The sequence below is a fragment of the Argiope bruennichi genome, chromosome 4 (assembly GCF_947563725.1).
Source record: "Argiope bruennichi chromosome 4, qqArgBrue1.1, whole genome shotgun sequence".
NCBI classification, from domain to species: domain Eukaryota; kingdom Metazoa; phylum Arthropoda; class Arachnida; order Araneae; family Araneidae; genus Argiope; species Argiope bruennichi.
The window spans coordinates 102,577,098-102,600,768 of record NC_079154.1 but is presented as its reverse complement, the minus strand read 5'-3'; the positions used below and the strand labels follow the sequence as shown (position 1 = coordinate 102,600,768).

The 23,671-nt window shown below is 28.0% G+C and overlaps 2 protein-coding genes across 7 annotated transcripts in view; one reads left to right on the top strand and one right to left on the bottom strand.

Moving 5' to 3' along the window:
- LOC129965423 (uncharacterized) overlaps positions 1-19,064 on the bottom strand; it is a 36,273-nt gene extending 17,209 nt beyond the window's left edge. Inside the window, exon 1 of one of the 6 annotated variants that reach the window (XM_056079281.1) lies at positions 18,927-19,064. Coding sequence is in view for 2 of the 6 variants with exons in the window: in XM_056079276.1 (XP_055935251.1) it covers positions 2,191-2,211 (21 nt within the window). In the remaining 4 variants the exon portion in view is untranslated. Of the gene's footprint in view, positions 1-1,341; positions 1,381-2,147; positions 2,336-10,209; positions 10,595-18,926 lie in introns of those variants that run through there. The other 5 variants (XM_056079279.1, XM_056079276.1, XM_056079280.1 and 2 more) reach the window with 5 other exon arrangements.
- Positions 16,213-17,667, top strand: LOC129966396 (eukaryotic translation initiation factor 3 subunit A-like). Its single transcript, XM_056080820.1, has 2 exons — positions 16,213-16,690; positions 16,817-17,667. Exons 1-2 carry the CDS (start codon positions 16,213-16,215, stop codon positions 17,665-17,667), a joined length of 1,329 nt encoding a protein of 442 aa, XP_055936795.1.
- Positions 19,065-23,671: the final 4,607 nt, after the last annotated feature.

Genomic DNA, 23,671 nt, shown 5'->3' with positions numbered 1-23,671 from the left:
GCAACTACTTATCAAAATGCACGTATTAAAGTTAATTCCCAGTTTCATCATTATATCCATTAACATTTTCTCATGAATGTTTTCTTCTATCGATATGATCGGAACCTTAAGTTTCATGTCACAGTGAAAACTGCGCATTTCCCTTTTTTACTTAGAAAATCTTGTTAAATTTATCTTGAAGTCTTATGATTAAAAGAAAATGAAAACCTATTAATGGCAATATACTTTAGATCAATTCATTTCTTTCTAATTAAACGAATATTTAGTAATCGAATTAGGACCATAAAGGAGAATATATTCTTATTTATTTAGCTTATGTTTATTATTCTTTCTCTCACACAAAAGGTTTTTTTGCTCTTTCTTTTTAAACATTTTTTCAGATCAAGTTTCGAAAGTTAAAAGTTATTACTTTTAGTGTCTCTGTCTTTGTAATACGAATTGAAAATTGAAAGTTATTGCACAGTGCATAGTGCTTATTCTTAAGAACATATACAGAGAATAACTCGGATATCCAACAAAGATTATTGGGAAATATTAGAAAGCAAATATATAGTGGCAAAAGGGGAAAAGACATGCAACGGTTTCAACTTCAGTGTCAAGAATGTTATTCAAAATTATTCACAACCTCTAAATTCATTATTGAAATCAATCATTTTCGCTTTACTTATAAAATGTATATTTTCAATAAATTTTCCTTCTTAAAAAAATGTATATTAATAATTTGTAAAGAATGCAACTTATGAGGATTGAAAGGCTCTAAAATTATTAGCTGTAATTTTGCTTCTAAGGTAGCAATTTATATTGTTAACAAAAAAAAAAAAGAAGCAATTTTCTAAACATGGTTTTTTGGAAAAAAATTCAAGACACTGAAATGTTTGATGAAACTTGAACATTGACGCTTGCATGTTCGCTTAAATGTCTTTAAAAAAAAAGCGAGAATAAAATTGGAGTAGCAAAAATAAATAAACGCTCCTTATTAAACCAAATTTGCGATTTCATCTTTCCCTAAAAATGAACAGAAAAGAATGTACAATTATTGTGCATATCATGTATTAAATAAAGCATGTTAATTTAATAACTTTTAAGAATTAGCAATTTTAATAATTACATTCATTATATTGTTAATAAACTTTTGATAATTCTCATATTATTAAAAGTATATAATTGGGAAGAATACTTTTTTTAAAAATTGAATGATATTTTTAATAAATAAAAATTTGAACAGTCAAGCTTGATGCATATAAATACTCAGCAAGCGAAACTAATATTCTAAAATATATAGTTATATTGAGATGAATTTGCAATTCCAGGGAGAGGAAAAAAGAAAAATGGCATACTTACATAATGCATTTGAGTACATTATATAAAAATAGGTAAGCGATTCAAACAGTAAAGTAACAAAAGCTCTCACGGGTGTACCATTTCTTCGAGTGTATTCAATTCCATATCTAAATAAAATAGATGATCTCAGTGTTCAAATGTCACCAAGTTAGTTGTATCGTAGCGCTGCAAAATTTTTACTAGAAGATGGCGTCGTTAACAGATACGTGGCTTATTATTGAAGTGCGAAGACTAATAAGGCAATATACAAGAAGCATTCTATTATTGTGCGACAATGTTCCACTACACACGGCCTTAGTTACACGTAATTTAGTAAAGCCTTTCGAATAGACCGTAATAGAACACTCTCCATACAGCCCGCATCTTACACTAAGTAATTTTCCTCTTTCAGGATCATTGAAGAAGCATTTGGAAAGTCTTATTTTAGAACAGATGTCGAAATTAAAATAGCCGCCGTTATGTGACTAAACGATCTGGGTCTAATATCTTTTATACCGTTTTCGATACATTAATTCAAAAGCCATGGTGATTATTTTGGAAAGTAATATGCAGCTGTGCCTTTCAAGATTTATCAATCCTTTAAATATTATTCTCTCGGAGGATTTGTTACTCTACTTTTTGAATTAACCTCATTATATCAAAAACAGTTGATTAATTTTAAATATAAAAAAGAACTAATATTCTTGAATGATTATTATGCAAGATTATTCTTATAAAAAAAATGTATGAAACTACAAAGAACAAAAATTAAAAATGCAAAACATAAAGAATCAAGATTAAAAATGCAAAGTGAAGAAACTTTTCACCTATAATAAATTCCAATCACTTAAGCAGCTATTTGTAACTTACATAATATCCAATTTTATCCATAACTCACTAATGAAATTCACTACCTCTGAACATAAACGAAATCATTTTCGATAACATTCTTCGAAGGCAAACTTTTCACTGGGGAATTCAAATACCGGAAGCAGAATATATTGCCAGGATCTGCAAATATCTTAGAAACTCAAATGAATGGAGATCCTATTTCTCTCAATCTAATGCATGGGGTGCGGAAATGAAAGCATAGACAATTTCCGAGATGTGCACACAGGAAGTACCAAAATAGTGCTTGAATTTCTGAAACAACCAACTCTTATGGAAATTATAGATTTCCCTTTCGCCGCATCAGATCGTTTGGCATGAGGATAAAACACGTACGTAGAATGATTAATTTCGAATTCCGCCATCGTTGTTCGTGCAAATTTTAAATGATGTTCGCGAAGAACAGAAGTGATGTAATACATTTACTTGATAAAATTGACTAGGCAAAAATCGTAATTTATAAAGCAGGATTTAATAATTAATAAATAATTCAGCTTGATTGATGTTATTTATACAACATTGATTGTATACATCACTGCCGATTTTAAATAATTACAACATTTGTGTGTAAGCTATAGTTATTATAAATCATAATTTTTCTCGCATTCTCTTTAAATAAATTATTACAATTTATGTACATTATTTAGATTACGAAGTTCATTCTTAGTAAATTAAATGAGCATATATACTTTGAAACTTCTCAAATATTACACCACTGTCATGTAAAAATGGTAATAAATAGAGCCATGTAAAATGGCATCACTGTAACATGGTAAACATATCTCACGTACCACCCTTATTCCCTTATTTCATTTTATGAAGCCATACGCATTTTTCTTTAGTTAGAAGTGCATTAAAATTGAAAATTGACTCAGCGTGCTTGACATAAATCAAATGGGAGCATCGATTATTATTTATTCGATGAGACAATAGTTTATGCTTTCTGCATTTTGACAGATAGTACAAAATATCGAGAATTCTAGGACATATTATTAAATTATGTGAAAAAAAGTTATTAGGATTAAGGACATTTCTTAAATCCTATATATTACAGGCATGGTTCCTTTTTATTTCACAATATTGGTATTGCTCAGAATACATAGTTTCAAAGCTAAGTTTCTTAATTTTTTTCTTGATTTTCAAAGCTAAGTTTCTTAATTTTTTTTTTATGTGAGTTATTGAAAGATTATGCGTTTCGAATGCCTCCCAGTAATTTGCAGGATTTAAAGCTGCTATTCAATCTGTAGTATTCTATCAATCAAAGAATCTCGTACAGAAATTTATTCACTTCAGCAGTTCTAGTATAAGTAATTAAAAGTATTTTATTTTTATACCTTAAAGTTTTTGTTTTACATAATTTAACATATTCTATCCAAAGGCTTCTCGGAAAACTTGTATGATTATGCTTTTAGCCAAAAAGTTCCCATACAATGCATGAATTAATTTCTTTAAAACGTGACGTATTGTTTGATTATCAAGAAATAGATTCTAAAACAATAATTTATAGTTGCTCCACATTCTTATGGAATGGATATTGAAAATGCGAAAAATACAGGTGTGTGATATTTATTCAACTTATAAAAAGACAAACCACATTATCTCAAGCAATTAAAATTACAATGAAATATATTCAATGGACATCACAGATATGTGGAAGATGCAAAGTACATGTCACCAATGTGAGCATAAAACGATTTCTTTGAGAAAAATTAAAAAGAAGAAAAAAAGGGGGCAGATTCTGCCCCCTCCTACTATTCTCACTCCTTGCTTTATATCAAACTTATTGTCATATACATTTGATAAAACAGAAAATTAATTAAACAAGCTAGTTAGAACCATTTTACTATTTATTTTCAATCAGATCAATAAACAAAATCCTGATAGACAAGATTAGGCTTATTGTTAGAATTTTAAATTATTTAGCAATAATATTGCTCACAACATCCGACAAAAAAATAGAGTTGATGCTTAAAAATACAATATAATTTCCTCAGCTATTTGTGAAATAATTTTGATCTACACTGATAGACGCAAAGTAATTAAATTTTTGGACCCAAGAAAAAGTACAGCTTTTTATTTTAATTTAAAATAAATTTTAGTTTCTTATTAACTTTTAGTTTAAATTGATTCTATCGAATCGGAAAATATTAGATGGTTTATTGAAGCTTTCCAGTTTTTATTGTTTTAGGGACAGTGAAAATTTTTTTTAGGGATGAATGTTGTTTATTCTCTATTATTTTGCGTTGTTTCATTTCCTAATTAACACGTTTATAAAAGAAATGAAATTTCGCTTATTGTTGTTATTTTTTTTATTTTGTTTTAATAAGTACTTCGAAGTTATTATTATTATTATGAAACTTTTTTCCGTTCTTTTGCTAAATTTTTATCGCCCTCAAGATATCAGAGAGAAATTCATTACTTTAATAAGATTTGAATAACTCTGTAAAGAAAAAAGACAAAAAGGTCACAGCAAAAATTTTATGGGTCAACGGTTAAGAAAAAAAGATTTTTTATCCATCAGCTAATGCAAAATGCATGAATCTGGACAATTTTTCGCCCTACAGAACAATAACTAAAGTATTCTCCTCTGAAAATAACCAAAATACTTCCTAACATCCATAATTAAATCAGCCCGACATAACGCGCATTTTTCACTGCGTAGATTTTTTTTTTTCCATCGGAACTCTTTCTTTTTTCAGCTGCTGTCTCGTAAAAGTAATAAAAAAAATTTTAAAAAAAACTTACAAGCGATTTTTTTTTAAATGTTGTTTGCCACGTTTAAAAGCTTTTTACAGTTAATGACCACCTCAGGCCATAAACCTTGATTTAAAAAACATTTTCTAGTCATTAGATTTTTTTTCATAAAGCTTTTTATCGCCTTCATGCAACATACCGAAAAAGACTATAAATAATGAAAAATGAATTATGATCGTTATGAGCAAAAATGCTAAAAGCAAAGTGTCATCGATTTAATTTTAAAGTAATTAATTTCTTATTACTTCCAAATTTCCAACAAAAGAATGATTTTTTAAAAGTCCATTAACTTAACTTAAATGTCCTTCTTTCTGAGTTTTTAACCGAGCGCAAAATTTAAAGAATATTATTTGATTTGTCTCAAGGGCCAGTTGAAATTTATGTAAGAAAGTGCTGTCTTTCTAACTCGAAAAATTTTGCTCTCAACAAATCAGCAACGGAACCTTATTATTTTTTTCTATTATTATTATTGTTATTATATCCTCTAAACTACTCAAATAATTCTAAGTGAATTTTAAAAGTAATAGAAAAATTATTTTGTAGAGTTACAACATAGTTCTACATAGTTTTGATAAAGATGCATTCAGTTCAGTTACAAAGACATTATAACTCATAATGTTTATATTTACTCTTAGTAATAGCCGCAGGGCGTCCCTGTGTAAGTGATAAACGTCAATGAAATCCAAAACCGTGATAATAAAATAAAATTTGCTATGAAAATGAAATAAGAAATTATGCACTTATATTTTTCTACTCTATAATTTCGTGTGCAGGACGGCAGACGATAAAAATCGAAACAAATAACTGCACATAAAAGCATATTCAAGTTTTTAAAAATATAAAGATATCATAATGTTGCCTGCAAAATAGATGTTACTAGAATTTAAACTGCGTAAAAATAATTTTCATTATTCTTGGAAAATAAATTCTAATTTGGCTTCTTGTCAGATCAAAATTGAGAGAACATACAGTGGCTGAAACAAATGAGAGTGCACCATCTTTTTACTTGTTAAATCCGACTTTCAATATAAATAACACATTACCGAGAAGTGCAAACATGTTTTTATTTTTACACATAAGAAATGGTTTAATTTAAGGAAAAAACAAAGAATAATCAACGAAGCATTTTGAATAAACATATGCCGATTTTTGTCACAAAAAATTGAGAATACAGCAATGAAATTGTTGTAATATCTCACATAGAAAGAAAATGTCAGTTTTAAATTGCATGTCTTTTGTCTTTTATAATGGCCTCTAAACGTCGTGGTACCGATTCGATCAATTTTTGGTGGTATCTGAAGATCTTTTACACCATTCTTCTTGCAATACTTATTTTAAATGATTTTTGCCTTTAATTTTGCGTTTTTGACCCACTATTTCGAGTGTGGCCCACAGATATTTAATGGCATTGATGTCGGGGGACTGTGGTGGTGATTGTAACTGCTGTTTACTAAGAAAAATGACGCCACATTTTGACGTTACGTGCATTCTGTTTGGAGTCATTGTCCTGCTGGAAAATGAAATGTCTATCTAAACTCAAATTTTTAGTACTTTCCATTAGATTGCTAAGAAGTATATTCAAATAAACCATTTGATTTATAATGCCATCTATAAGAACTAAATATCTTACCCCTTATAAAGCCAGACAACCTCAAATCATGACGGAATCACTATCACGTTTAACTGTAGGACGTAAACTGTTTGGATCCAAAGCAGGATTAGGCTTTGTCAATACAGTCAGACGGGTGTCACTGTCACTGCCAAAAATGCTCAGTTTTTTTTCATCACTAAATATAACTTTCTTCCAAACATTATTAGTCTTTAATTGATGAGTTTTTACAAACTTCAAACGCTTTTTCTGAATTTGCAAGCTGATTAACGGTTTCTATCTAATAATTCGACTTTTATATCCAGCTTGTCTAATTACATTTCGCATATTTCAGCCCTTATACTTCTGCCTATGATTTGAGAAATTTCTGAAGCAAGTTGGATGAGCCATATGGTCACAGCAATCTAAAGAAAAGTGCTAAAAATTTGAGTTTTGCTTGAGTTTGAGTATCAGTTGGTTTTTCGGCTTTTTTTTTTTTCTTTCGATATTTTTTTTTTTTTTTTGACCTCCTAATGATCCAAATAATTATAATTTGTAAATAGAAATTCAGCCATATTTCCTTAATTTCATTTTTTTTTAATGCAAAACATTCGAAAGTTTGTAATGTGTCACATGCGAAAAAAATCAAAATATTTTTATCTAAAAAGAATGATGTTCTCAAGAACTGGTATTATAGAAAAATTGCATTATAATGATTCAAGCTTCATCCCAAACTATCATTATCAAAAAGGTAATTTTTCATATAATACAGCTACGAAAGAAGAAAAGAAAACCATACGGCTCCACGCACTCACTTCAATCGGTTTCTCATAACTCAAAGCCTGTATTACAGTACATTATGTACTTTGAACGTCTAGGAAAAGAGCCTTGAGAATTACACTTACACCCTCCGCTCAAAAACGATCACACATCTACAGCAAACTTCTCAATATTCTAATATGTTAATCGAGAGTGAGGGCTACATTATTTTATACTACTTTTCTCTTTTATTTTTGGTCTAGACTGCCATAAAGATTTTTTCTTTGCGTTGAGGAAAGAAAATAAAGCTCTTTAAACGTCAGTTTTTTTATTATTATTTTCGTTGTTTGTTATAATATTTGAAAGGTGTAAAACTTTAAAAGGTAAAGGCGTAACTTTTAACAAATCTCCATACAACTTTTCTATTAACCAATGGCGAATTGATTAACCATTACCTACTAACAACGAAAAATGCGTCATAAAACAATAACATACAAGTCAAAAAACTGAGGTCATAAAAACGAAACTTCATACACCCTGTAAAAAATTTGAAAATATTGTAATACTTCTAGGCATTTCTTATGAATAACTTCTATGACGTTTATCAAATAAGCTAACAATACTCCTATAATATATGCTAATCAAAAGTTATAATATGTATATAAAAAACCGACTTATAATTTTTAAATTAAAACATAAAATTGTTTTTACAATAATAATTAAACCTTGAAAATAAAAATAAAAAAGTATATTGCTTTTTTAATAAATTTTTTTCTTTACTTTTCGGTCGGTATTACCTGCTCTATTAATCTCAAACATGAACAAGTATTTTGCACCTCTTTTTCCCTTGGAAATTAAACAGTTTAATTAAAAAAACTCGATCGAATGAAAACTCAAGAAAGCAAAGAGCACTTAGAAAAAAAAAAATTCAAGTACAATCGCTTTACTTCTGCATGGTTAATAACTACAATTAAAACATTAAAAAAGAAGAAAGAAAAGAAAGCTACCGTGTGAACTTGATGCTGCTAATTAAATATTAGAATTAAAATTTTACGCAGAAAACACATGATAAATATATCCGCTATCTTCAAACAATACCTCACTTCCTGCATGAGATTTTTTTTTTAAATTTATTTTCGTCTTATCCGATGCATTTACGTACATAAGCATTTTTTTATTTTTTTTCTTATGCAAAAACAATTTTATGAATAATTAATCAAAAGATGTTGAAAATTAACTACTTCTAACAATGAAAAATTTTCATTCATTTAAAACCATTCAAAATAGAGAATGAGAAAGGGAGGGTAATTCAGCTTTCAATTATCACCTGTAATTATCTACTTTTAAAATTACACAGGTGTTGAATTATAACACAGACACTAATTAACACATTTGCTTCGTTATTTTTCAGAATTTTTTCAAATACATAAATTTTAATTTTCACACATGTATAAATAACGTAAAGGAAAGTTTGTGCAACATTATCCGGTTCGTAATCGGATTGTTTTAGATTGGAGTCTTAATTTGGGTTATGTTGAAATCTAATTCTGTACTTAATATATTTTTATTTAGCACGACATAGAAGTATGAAAAAGAGATTTCTACCTTAAGAGACTATATCAAGTGTATAATTGCAATTCCCAATTTAATAGTTTCAATAAGAAACGTAAATCGAAGAAATTAACTATCGCCCTCAATAATTAGCGTTGTTATTGCAAGCAACTCGAAAAAGCCAATAAATTCGAATAAAATTTTAACAAGCTTCATATATTTAGATGGATATTTTAAAAACAATTCAGTATTCCAAGAGAATATCATTATATATCAGATTTACATTAAAAGCACAACTGTGCATTCTATAATATTTTAAATGAGGAAAAAAAAAATAAAACATTATATTCTGTTCTTAGCTACATAAATTATTTTATGAAATGAAACACAAATAATAATAATCACAGTGCCACATAAGTGCATTGTAACAATGAATTTGGAAAATAATCAGAAATGAAAAATATCAGATATGACAAAAAAAAATAATAATGAAAAATGATGAGGCAGTTCCGAATAGCATGGATAACAAGAATAATTAATGCAAACGATTGTCATCATGAATAATTTTTATGACCAACAATTATACAAAAGATTTTTATGATTGGATTTTTTAGGTAAAATAATTTAAATATTTTAAATCTTCTCCGCATTTCGAAGTCCAACTACAAAAATCAAAAGATGTTTCTTGAAAACAATCCATGTTAAGTGAATAGATCTACATTTTTGAATTATATAAATTTCAAATTGAATTGTCTTAATTTCGGAAGTATTAAAACTATATCGATCAATATACAATAGAATATAAATAGAATTACGAAAATTTAAAAGTGCTTTAAAGGAAGTAGTTTATTTAACCTTATAACTTATTTCCTCAAAAGCTGTGTTTTATCGGATCTTAAAACTATTTTTAAAAAAAAGCAAAGATAGGAAATACATGTAGAAATAAAATATCATCAATTACTAATGCATCTTATTAAAATAAATAATGATAGTAATATAAAATTCACTACATCATATTATGCGGATAAAAACATCACATTCATCAAGCAAGTGGATTATATTTTGCCAATTATTGCTGCTAGGCGAATCATTTGTGTCAAAAAGCAAAATTAAGTTAGAACAAAACAATTGAGTAAATAACAGATATTGTATTACTAAAATGATCGCTGTCTTCGTAACAGCGGGCTTGTCCATGGCAAGTGCCATAAGAAACAACAACAACAAAATGATTGTGGTTTAAAAATTTCTTAAAAGTTAAAAAGACGGCCATTGCTACGAAAGCATAAACAATCACTATAATTATGCATCATTTAAAAGGAGAATACATTTATACGATAATAAACACTTACTTCGTAGTCGCAAATCCGTTTTCTTGAAATATCTTCAATTAATGGGGCATTCGTAATATTCCTATATTGTCGAACTTGGCGCTAAATAATAATCCATCAAGCTACGAGAAGAGCGAGCACTTTACCACGTGCATTTCTTTGCAATGCACTCCATAAACACCAAACCTTTGGACTGGCGCTAGAGAATTTGGCGGGAAGAAGTGCCAAAAACTAGTTTGGGGTGAAGAACTTAACTGGAGCGGGGGGTCAAAATAAAAAGGTTCCGACTTTTCTGTGGTCAGGGAAGCGAATCCTCCCTTCTTTCTTTGTGTTGGGGTTAGACAAACCAGACGATCTTGCTTATGGGCTCAAATTCCAGTTACTATTGCTTCTTGGAACACTGACAGCCAGCCAACCAACACTTTTCAGAGTGAAGGAAAGAACTGGATTTCAAAAGGAGTTGGAGGATGGTTAAAATATACCTTTTTTTAGCATGACAATTCACTTTTATTTGTGTCTGGTGATTTGGACAAAGAATAAAAATCAGCGTTATTATTTAAATCGGTGATTCCTTATCTTTGTCGTTGTTGATGAAACATGATGGTTATGACGAGCAGCCGTGCAACAAATTTTTAAAAAATTAATTTAGGAGCCTGAATCGCTGCTCAGAGCAATAAAAACGATGTTATTCCAAATTTAAAACTGTGTTGTGCATTATTGTAAATATGTTTTTAAAAAAATCGTGTATATTCAAATAAGTTCATTGCTTTCTTTGATTTTATTGACGGTTAGCGATCTGTAAATTAATTATAAAAGGCTTTTTAGTTAACATAATATTATTAAATTAAATATTCAAGCATATAAAGATCATTAGCATCTTTTATTATTATTATTATTATTATTATTATCCTGAGGGTCACTTTCGAGCAATACTTTCTTCAGGGCAACTTATTTTTTCTCACTGTTCTGTTTGCAAATAAACTTGGACATCTTGTAATGATTAGAAGCCCGGAGATAACCATGATGGGCTACGCATAATAGATGCATTTTACGAGCTTCATATTAACGAAATTCTTATAAGGAAAGATTTTTATAGAGGAGGGTTCCGTCGTCAGCGATAGGACGGCTAACCAGTCTTAACTGCTCTTATTGAACTGTTTAGAAGAGGCGAAAACCTGCTTACTTATGCTGGAACTTCTCATCTTCGTGCTCGAAATATCTCTTTACTCATATCAACTGATGTATTTTGTAAATAGTATTCTTAGAATTGCAGTTTAAATGATGCCGAATATTATATTGTTGTATTATTAATCACAATTTAAAGAAACACCAACAGTGTCAATGGAATTCATTTCTGAATACGAAATGTTGACGTTATGTAAATACGCTGTGTAAAATAGAATGAATGCAATTGCTTAGAATGCATAACATACTAAGCAATAATATTGTATTTGATAAATGAGTTGGTGCATATTACTTTATTAAAAAATTTTTGATTTTACTACAAAAATGAAATTTTTATTTTTATTTACATTTTATTTAAATCTTTCAAATAATTATGGTTAAAGAGAATGAATTCAAACTATAAATATACTTAAAAAGAAAAGAAAAGAAGTAAGAAAACTTAGGATGCTGATGAAAGTAACAGGATTTAAAATAACTTTTATAAAGAAATAAACATACTTAAAATGATTAAAATACAATATTGGCTAAATTTCATTAACTTATATTTAAATCAACACTTAATATCAAATATAGTTCAGATACTAAGAACAAAAATGCTCAAAAAATATATAAAATATAACCGAATAATTGTATTTCATAGTTATTTCCATTTCATAGTTATTTCTATTCTAACAATCTATATCATTTAAAAAATATAACAAAAAATTAATTTTTTTTCAAGGAAAAAAAAACTGTCTTAAGAGTACATTAAATTGCAACAGTTCTCTCTCTCTCTCTCCGTCTCTTTTGACGCTCTTTAACTGAATCAAGATATGGAAACATTAAAACATAATTAAAAAGCATCATTAATAAACAACATTGCATCAATTTCTATTGATGCATTTATAAAATAATGGTAAATTACAGAAGGTGCAGTAAAGTTCTTTGGCACCACTTATTTAATTATTAACTTTCTTCCTATCTTTTTCAAAATTTCAAATGAATATTCTTTTTTAAGCAAGGAAGTTTCGTTGATAATGTAGCGCCATCTATTGAACTTATCTTAAAATATAGTCGTAATAATTTTCTTTTTGTAGGCCGAATGAATCTTTTTTTAAAAAAAAATCATTAATTCGTTTTTTATTTATCAATTAGTCCATTATCAATTTCAAATGATGTCTTTGTAAAGACGTTTTTTCTGTTTTTTCCAACATATAATCTATGACATATTGATTTGCTAAATGATTTGAGCTGATTCAAAACAATTACCATTATAGATTCAAGACGAAATTAATTTAATTTTTTGATCAGATTATGGAATCTTTTGAAAAAGAAAAAAAAAAAAAAAGAAAAAGAAAATATTTTCAATGTAAATATTTTTACATTTCTCAGAAATTTTAAGAGCAATAAACTATCAATTGTCCGCAAAATTGTGTAACGTGGCTATTTGATAATCCGGTATATTAATAAACGAATCCGAAAAACGAAATAATAATAATAACACGAAAAATGCCTTTAAATAGCTTTTATTTATTGTAGAAAATCTAAACGTATAATTATGATTTAACAAACAGTACATTTTTGTATTTAATATCATGTTGATTAACTTTTTTATAAGAAATAATAAACTAGTTTTTTTTATTGTTATTGTTCTTGGTGGTGGTAATATTTGCTTAAGACACTTTTTACATTCTCTTATACAAAGTACATATTGTTATTGTCGAAAAAAATCGAGCTCGAGATTTTGACGAATCTTCACGCTTTAGACCTCTCTGAGTTCGAAAAACACATGTTTGGTATTATGTTTGTCTGTCTGCAATAAAGATAACTCTAAAACTCTTTGAGCTAGATGGATGAAAATTATTATATGGTATTTTTACAAAAAATGGAGATTTCTATCAAATTTCCATTGAAATCCATTCAGATGAAGTTTTTCTGTCCAGCTGTCCAAATATAAGTTAACACAATAACTATAAAACGAGGAGTGCTAGATAGTTAAAAAATAGTTACATGGATTTAACAACTAAAGTGTAGATATCTATCAAATTTGGAACAAAATCGGTCAAATAATTGATTTTCTATCGGTTTGTGCTTTCACACGCTTAAAAAAAATAAAATGACATAAAAATATGACATTTGTTATGTGATTTGAAGTTCTGTACCAAATATTGGTTTCAGTCGGTGAAAATAATGCTTCTAAAACACAAATTTCGGATTTCTGGTACTACCAATAGCATGTCAAGAATAAATCGCCAGGTATCACAGATAGATTCATTAAAGATGCCAAATTCACATCAAAGACAAATATTTCGTAATTGTTGTTCGCCAATGCCATACAAGGCATTCGTAGAATTCTTTAAAGTCCACGCACACTTTCATGTGAGGGAGGGAACAGCATTTTATTCGGGATTATGCGACAATTCTTCGAAATATCATTCCCTCTAGTTTCCATTTGAAATGATTGTGATTGTTTATGTGATTGAAGTTGAACAGTAATGGAAATATAATTCAGAATTCTTATGGTTTAGAATTTACAATAAATATCAAAACTACAAAAAAAAAAAAAAAAATTTCCTATTTGCAAATTTTTTTTTTTTTTTTTCATTTAGGAAAAGTAAACAGAATTGCCTTTAATATTTTCTAAAACATTATTTAAATCTTTGATTTTTTCCAGAAATCAAGCTTTATATCCGGAATCAAGAATTATTTTTATCCTGTTTTGAAAGTTGTTTACAAAATAAAAATGTGGTAAAAAAATTAAAATTATTTAAATTCTGTAGTTTTAAATTAAAAAAATAAATCTGACCCATGTTTTTTTTAATTTAAAAAATGGCAACGTAAATCAATAACAACATGCTTCAAACAACTCAACCGAAAGGAAACATAAATATAAATAATAAATCGTTCCGATACAGTTGAAAAACTATCTTGATAAAACTGCCACTGCTCTTTGAAGTTGCTAAATCGTTATTCTGTAGCATTTACTTTTCGCTGATTTTAAAAGAAATGTGAACGAAAATTCCTATCCGCGTTTTTTTAGAATTTTTATTTCCATGATTTAACGGAAATGCTCTGGTAAAGCAATGTATTAGGGGGGAAAAATTTCATTTTTTTCATTGCAACTAAAATTAAAAAGAAATGTTAAATGTTTATCAGAATCCTGAAAATGCTCTTAAAAGAGCTGATGCACTTTATGAATTAGGGAAACAAGATGAAGCAATGGATTGTTTATATGATGCTCTAAAGAATAGAAAGAATAGATTATTTAAACATGTTCACGAAGCTATAATCAACAAGTTACTGGAAATTTGTGTAGAACGAAAATTATCTGGATTTGCTAAAGATGGACTATATTTATATAGAATTATTTGCCAAGGAGTAAATATTAAATCCTGGGAAGACGCAGTGAAGAAGCTATTTCTTCTTACTGAAAGTAAGATTGAAATCACTCTCAAAAATAATTTACAAATGACTCTTGTTGATTTACATACCCTCGAGCAAGCAATGATTCCTGAGAATTTGACCAAAATTTCTGATTTTGATGAAACTCAACGTAATCAAATACTGTTGTTATCTTGGATTAAATTTATGTGGGAATGCTATCGGATCTGTGTAGAGCTTCTTAAAAATACTCAGTTTGAAAAATTTTATCATTACATAATTCAAAATGCGTTTAAATTTTGTTTGAAATACTTCCGTAAATCAGAATTCCGAAAGCTCTGTAATTCTTTAAGAATGCATGTTAACTATTTGCAGAAATTCCATTCTCAGTTTTTCACAGACGATAAAAATTCTGAAATAACTGCATTGTATCTGGAAACTGGGATTTCAGAGTTAAACGCAGCTCTTGAATTAGAATTATGGCAGGAAGCTTTCAGAGTTGCAGAAGATATTCATTTGTTGATGGGCATTATTAAACAGCCGATAAATAATAAAATAATGGCAATTTACTATGAAAAGCTCTCGATATTATTTTGGAAAGGCAATGATCTCTTGTTTCACGCTGCTGCTCTTTTTCAATATTTTTCATTCTCTAAAGAAGCTAAGAAAACCTTCATTTCAGAGATATCAACGTTATCTTCGAGAGTTGTTTTAGCTGTTCTGTCTATTCCATTTGATTCAGATTACAATACAGACTCAGTTACAGAAAATAACTCTGCTATGATTGAAAAAAAGCATCGTTTGATATCAGCATTATTAAATTTTTCAAGCATACCAACAAGAAAATTATTAATCAGAAATTTGAATAGTTGTAATATTCTTCAGTCTTCATATCTTGAGATTCAAAATCTATTTAATCTCTTAGAAAAAGAAGTAGACCCTTTAAATATGAATATAAAACTGAAAGAATTAATTAATTCGATTAATGAGCTAGATAACCAAATTGTTTACAAACAGTATTTCCCATCATTATTTACAGTGTCAACTGCTCGTTTACTATCGCAATTGTCTAAAATTTATGAAACACTTACCCTTAAAAAGTTCTTTTCTTTAGTACCTTTTAACGAACCATGTTTTGTAGAAAGACTTGTTGTTGATTTGGCTCGCAAATATAACATTCCAGTTAGAATAGATCAAGTTAATAAAAGTTTACGATTTAATAATAGCTTCAGTTTATTTCAGAATGGAAGTACAATATATGGACCTGAACTCTATGAATTGTCAGAGAATCAAAATGTAAGTTGTTTGTCGCGACTTTTAAGCTCCTTAACTAAAATAAATAATTTAATTAGACCTGAAAGTTTTAAATTTGAAAATGCAGCACATGTTATGCATTTACGGGAGCAATATTTTAAAAGTCAAAATTTAGAACGAAGACACATTTTAGAACGAAAGAAAATTATTGAGAAGCATAAGGAAATGCTTGAAAACTTACAGTTTAAAAAAGAAGAAGAAAGAAAGAAATTCGCCGAAAAGCAACTGAAAGAAGAGGAGGCTGAAAGACAAAGATTACAGAAAGAAGCAGAAGAAAGAGCTAATCAGCGTCGCATCTTTGAAGAAGAGAAAATTAAGAATCTAATATGTCGTGAAAAAATAGAGAATTTGAAGAAATCAGACTTAGGACAAATGATTGAAAAATCAGAACTAAATGAATTATCGTCTGTCGATCCAGAAAGCTTACTTGCTAAGCAAATTGAATATGCCAGACGTGAAAAGAAAGAATTTCAGACCAGATTACGTAAACAAGAAAGAACCATTAACCACATGGAACGAGCTAAAAGAATTGAAGAAATACCATTACTTAAACAAGAGCACGAAGTTGATAAAATTAAAGCTCTTGAAATGTGGGAATGTGACGAAAAATGTAGAATTCAAACACTTTATGAAGAACGATCCCGTAATATTGAAAATAAAAATAGAATGCGAACTATGAAAGATGATTTAAATGCTTTCATTCAAAAAATTTCAGAACGTAGAAAATTAGAATATGAAAAGAATTATACGAATTTTCTGAAGATTATAGAAAAGGAAAAAGAAAAACGGTTGCTAGAAAGAGCGGTGCAAAGAAAAGCTGAGCGGCGAAGGATATGGTTGGAACAAAAGGAACAGTTAGAAAAAGATAATGATAAACATTTTAAGTTTGTCAGGAGACGTGAAACAAAGAATAATGCGAAGTCAAGCAGAGAAAGATCAACTAAAAAATCTCCAAGATGCGAAAATTTTCCTGAATTTCGGAATGAGCAAAATTATTTGTCACCCAACCGGTCATATCAAGCAAAAATAAATATTTCCAATGACAACTCAACTCGATCTTTACCGCTCAGGGACAATAAAGTTCATATGTTCAATAACCATTCAGAGAGAAGGTATGACTCCCAAGCAAATAATTCTATTGAAAAAGACAAAAATATGCATAAAAAACTTCAACCGAAATATCACATTTTGAAGAGAAATGAAAATCCATTTCCTGGCAATAGAGTTGCAAAAGAACATCCTCTTCCAATATGGTGCACGAGTTCTAATTCGAGGAATGATTCTACGAATTTTCAAAAACCATTCTACGGATATGTCGATAATTCAACGTTCGTTTTTTCAAACAGAATATCGACACCATCCATGTTAGAACCCAACTCAAAATATATGTATTCTCAAAAATATTGCCAAGAGAATTGCTCGAAAAGCAGAAACACATTACCAAATACTTTACTATATAAGAAAAACATGAATTCTGATCTTGATCAAGATTCAGTTGACAAAGTTGGCAAACATGAAGATGAGACGGATCAGCCAAATATAAGGAAAAATATAAAATATGATGTAAGACATTCATGTACACCTTGGGCCAAATTGAGCCGTGCAAATAACAAAACATAGCAATGAGAGAAAAAATAACATTTTTTTATTTATGATTTTTAAAGATAGTACGAATAAGTTTTGAAGAAATAAGTTTGCATTGTACTTCTAAAGGTAGCAGCAGAAAATGAAATGAATAATTTCAGAATAATTAAAAAACATTATCCGCCATCTTTTATGGAAACTGTTTTGAATGAAAATGTGATATACTTCTATATAGCGAAAAATGACAGTACATTTCATATCTTTAATCATATTTGTAACATTAAAAATTAGAAAGTATAGAATTATTAGGGAGTAATGTAACTGTGGCATAATTTATAGGTTTCTATCTGGATGATATGGATAATTTTGAAAGTGGCAATTTAGTTCTTAGTTGAAGACTTATTTAATAAGAATATATTCAATAAGTTCTGAAGTGTTTAAACGCGCTGTATTAAAATTTATAATGTATTTTAAACCATGCAAAAAAAAAAGGATACATCAAAATTTTTTCGAATAAAATTTTAAAATTTTGGGGTTTAAATAAAGAGAGAAATTCGAACTATAACATTGACAAATTGTTTTACCCGTCAAAGCGTGTAATATTTTCAAAAGAATTATGTAGCTTTGTAAAGTAGCAAAATTATTCATTTCAAGTTAGTTTGTTTTTTACTGATGCATTTCAATTTTATATTTGTCATCTAACCAACAAAGTAACATTGCAATTTTTATACCAGAACTGATATGTGAACATAATTACGAATTATGAAATATGAATACATAAAATTTAAAACTATCTCGAAAAGTTTGAATAAGTCAGTTCCTTTTCTCAGAACTTTCAAAATTTTCGGTGTTGTTTTTTTACGAAGAGGGGTGAATTTATTGTTATTTTGTTTAAACCTCTGATACTGCATATTTAAAACGTGTATGTTTTTATTGAGCAGCATTATTTAAGAACTATAAAAGTACAAGACATCAGTTATTAAATGTTTAAAATTTTAAATGAAAATTGATATGACATTTTCACATTAACTTCTATTTCAATTTTAACATTTTAAACATGCTTTATTCGAAATTCAAATTCTGTTTGCAAGCTTCTTCTTCTTCCCTTTTATTATTCTTATTAGCAAATTTAAAATAAAATCTTTTGGTTCCATTTTTTCAAAACAAAGTTATTAGGATTGAATTTACATTATTAACTAGAATGGAAATAAAGTATTTTGTATTATCATTGACTTCATTTCTTCATTTCACCGCTCAACTTTTTCTTTATACTAATGAAAAAATATATAACTTACTTTTTAGAGCATTTTGATTGTTCCTAAAACTTGGAAAAATCCAAAAATCACTATTTTTATATAATAACTTCCAAAAAATTTGTTATTTTATTAACCTCACTATCATGAAACATTTCTAACTGAATTTTTCTATCAAACCGCCACAAATGTTACAGAAAATTCTGAATTAGTTTTGAATTCTGATAAGAGAAAAATAAAATTGGAGCCATTATTTCTTTTATTTTTATGGCACAGACAATCCATTCCGATTCTTCTTTGGCAATTTTATTCCCCTCTCCCTTTTTTTACGAACAGATGTTTTGAAACAGCAGGTTTATGTTCCACGAATTATGAATCAAATGTATTTGAACGAAAAAAATATCAAAATATCTCTGAATGTTTTTCTTCTTATTATTATTATTCTGATTTTTTGTTTATTTTTTTCATTCGTCTATCATTTAACATAGCAGTTATTCCTAGAATTATTTCAGACATTTTCCAAAAATGTTTCGCAATAATGAAATAATTCTTTTTCAGTGCAGTTTCGGTGCAATTTTTCGGTCCGATTTTTTACTCAAAATATTAATTAAGATTTTTTTATTTACACTTGTGTATATTTTAAATGTTACTCTTGTCACTCTGATCTTTAAAAATCCATTAATGTCGGTCAATGCATCCAAAAAAATCGCACAAAAGTTTGCACACAGTTTTCTGAAAATGGAAAGAAGTTCTTTATTCGAAATAGCTCGTGTTTTTTTTTTTTCCAATTAAATAAGCTATTAAAAATTGCTATCAAATACTTTTACAGTTTCCAAATAATAACCTACAATATTTTTGTTTTATACTTTTCCCCCATAAATGACAAGAGACTGCGAATGGTACAAAATAAATATTCGCATATCAAAATTAAATTTTAAAAAGTAAATTTTATAGACATTGGGTAAAGTACATATTTTATTTTTTATAAAACAAATACCTTTTTCTCAGTTGAAGCAGTTATATACATTTAAAAAAAATGAAATTAGCTATGAAATGTCGCTTTCTGTAAAAAATCGTTCAGATATTTTTATGAATTATTTTGACAGAACAGAATTAAATTTTTAAACCAGAATTTCATTTTAAATTTTCGTGGATGTAAGGGAAAACAAAAACATTTCTTTAAAAAAAACCCAGCAGTTTTTTTTTTTAATGTTTTTAGTTTCGTTATGTTTTAAACGCATTATTAATATTTATTTTTGTCTATATTTCGCAACTTGCCGGAGGTAAAAAATCATGGCATCACATCAGAACGTGGGACAAAGTACATTTAGATACCAAATGACATACACATTTGTGTTTATAATGCAAGGGTGGCATTACACGATATAACAAAATTACAAAGAGCATTATAAAACATACAGCTGTTGTTAGAATCTACTGCGTCTAATAATATAAATATTTTACTGAGTATAACTTTCTATGAGTAAGTACGAGTGCTTTCCATTTCAATTTATGAAATGTGCTCTTAAAAATAAAGGAAATAATAATAATAAAAAAAAATTAGTATAGAATGAAAGATTCGTCTTTTTTTTAAAATTAGTTTTATGAAAAAATATAGTTGCTGAGAAATGCTTTAATTTGTAATATAGAAATATATTCATCTTTTTTTTTTTGTTATTGAAAATTTAATTATTTAACTTTTTTCAATCTTTCATTCTAATCTTTCTTCAGTATTTGTGAACATAATGTGAAGTTCTCATATAGAATATCAATAACTTATGGTGAAAATTAGCTAACGATAATTTTTAAAAATCATCTGGTTCAACTGACACTTTAATTTTGATTAAAAGCAAATAATAAAGATTTTAAATGATAAAAGAATTTTGTGTATTATTATTTTGCACAAAATTAGTTTCTATGTGAAAAATATTAGATATTTTAGACCCCCGTATATCAACAAATTGCTCTTAAACACTAATACAGCTTAGAAATTTTCTTATACAAAATTTTAAGCATATACCGAATAATAATGATTTACGGGGGAAATTAAAAACCGGGGTTTTTTAACAATTGATTAGTTAATTTATATTCCCGTTTTAATTAGAAAACGTTTAGAACTTTTAAAGGATTTTTGAGTATTAAAATATTTTATACAAAAATAGTTTTTGTTTTTAAACAATTAGACATGAAGGTATTGTAATTTCAAGCGACAATGGGTGTATAAGCATATATTAATATGTAAGCAATTATTAATTACAAGCATGTATTAATCTGTCTATCAGCTGACACCAAAGTTTTGTATGAGCAAAAAAAGAAGAAAACTATTTTTTCGGAAAAGTATGGAAATATATTCATTCAATCTTTTGAAAAAATAAAAAATTCGAACACACAAATAATTTATATAAAAAGTTGTTGTTTAGAATTATATGTTTTTAGACAGATTTCTAAACGATACACAGCTGATTTCATGCAAAAAAAAAAAAAAAAAAAAAGTTGTCGTTTTAAGTGATAAAATAATTAAAATAATCTCAAAGCAAACCTGAGTATATCGTTTGACATTAACTACATAATGTCTTAATTATGTTATTATTCAGATAAATAATAACAAATCAAATGGCTTTATTCATAATTTTTATACCAGCTCATGATAAGAAGGATTTTAAATCATGAATTAAATTCATTCAAGCTTTCGTGGGGATTGAAATTTTATGAAATATGTTATTTTCATGGAATCTCAAACAGATGCAAGTTCATGAAACATTGATAAGAAATTATCATATCGTTGAAGAAATTTTCTTACTCAGCTAAATTACCCAATCCTTTATCAACTTCATATTCTAAAAAATAAATAATCACAAGATAGTACTGAGAATGTAAGACTGGTTCAATTTTACATTAACTCATAGCAAAAGATAAAGAATTATTAATTTTATTTTGACACCAGAACGCATTTTACTGAGAAATAACAGTGTATAATAATTGCTTTTATTTTTGCCGTGGAAGTATTTGTCCTTAAATTTTCTAAACTTAAAAGAATTCTATCATTTGGGCAACAATTATTTTTCAGAATTATGATTTGTATATTCAGAAAATTTAATTGCTGTTAAATAAATATTTCTGTTCTTGTAATAAAATTCTAAATTATTTTCTGCGTCGTCATTTAAGTTATATTTTGAACACTAGATGTCACTAGGAGATAGAAAAGACGGAAATAAATGCATATAACTAGAAATAGGATTTCTACTATGGTGCAACAAATAAGGTTGAAAAAGTTTTAAAAACAACCATTTCGGTCTGATTTTACAAAAATCGAAAGAATAGAAAATATAGTAAAATCTCCATTTATTTTCATTAAAAGTGATGAATTGATTAAATTAAATTATGTATTTTGTTTAGTAACCAAAAACATAACTAATCGTTTAGTAATAGAAAACATAGTTAATTAACTGATACATGATTGATCGATTTTTCGTTTGCTTACAACCATTGCAAGCTTCCAAAGCAAAATAATTCGCTGAGACAAAAAAAAATCATCTGTGAAAAATGTTTATCATTGCCTTCAACAATTGATAATTTTTTTAAAATTTTTTAATATGTCTTTGTTTTTTATGCATCTAGTCCAAGTTAACGCTGTAAGCGGGTTCACCATCTGTTAGTCATTGTATTCGATTATATATAAACGCGATCTCTAAAAGACACCAATTTAGATAAATGAAATTTAGCTTGTGGTCTCTCTACTAAAATTGCAGTTTTGTATCTAAATTTTGTTTTCAGTTGGGCGAACAATAAAAGGCATCCAAAATGTATACTCATATTTTTTACTATATAATGAAGAACAAAATGGTCATTTGTGGGATTCTGTTACTCTAGGTTACTTGGTATAGGCAGGACCCCCCTCCCCCCGCCACTTGTATTATCATTCATTTGTCTTGCCTTGGTTTCCAGTTCCTTTGTAATAAAAATCTGAGCACTCGTTAAACTAATGACGTTGTTCTATATGCGCAATCTTCACACGAGGGTAAAAGAAAGGTCCCCTTGTTTCCCGAGAAGCCAATCAAGCTGATCTAAACTTGAGAGGTCCTGAATTTAGCTAACAATATTGACATAGGCAATAGAGTACCGCGTAGTGCTTAAATTTTCCTTTAATTTATATTTCCCTATAAGATACAATTCTTTAACTCAATTTCAAGATGTCTGATATTCACTTTGAATCTATATTATCGATTTAAGTTAAATTTAAAGGACGCTTGAGCGATTGTCGTTTTTCGTACCTTACTGTTAAGATCTGGCTGGTTTTTAATAAAAATTACAGAAATATTTTCGAAATGCAGATAAAAGAGGCAAGTGAATCGTAGCTATTTAAAAACGAAACAGTAAAATTTGGAGGAATTTATAATTGATGCTAATTTACTCTGTATTAATGCTAATTTTCTCTGGTATTAAGCCTTTTTCCCGGTGGAAAATTTTCAAATGAATATCGTTTCCTCGAGATTGATTCTAGATCACCAAGTCTTAGGGATTTTTTAAGCAACTCTTTGCTAATCCTAAGTATTTTTTCAAAAAATTTAGTTGGTGTCTTTGATACATTCTGAATGAATTTTATTTTAGAACATTATGGATTAATCTTTTCTTACGCGTTAAAAAACATTTAATTGAGCCATTTTTTTTTTTTTGTAGCGACATAATAGTGAATAAATATATTTATAACTACAGCCGATATGTAATTGTATTTTGTCTTACTCTATCCTCCTTTTCTTTCTTTCTTCTTGTTCTTTTATTCTGAACGA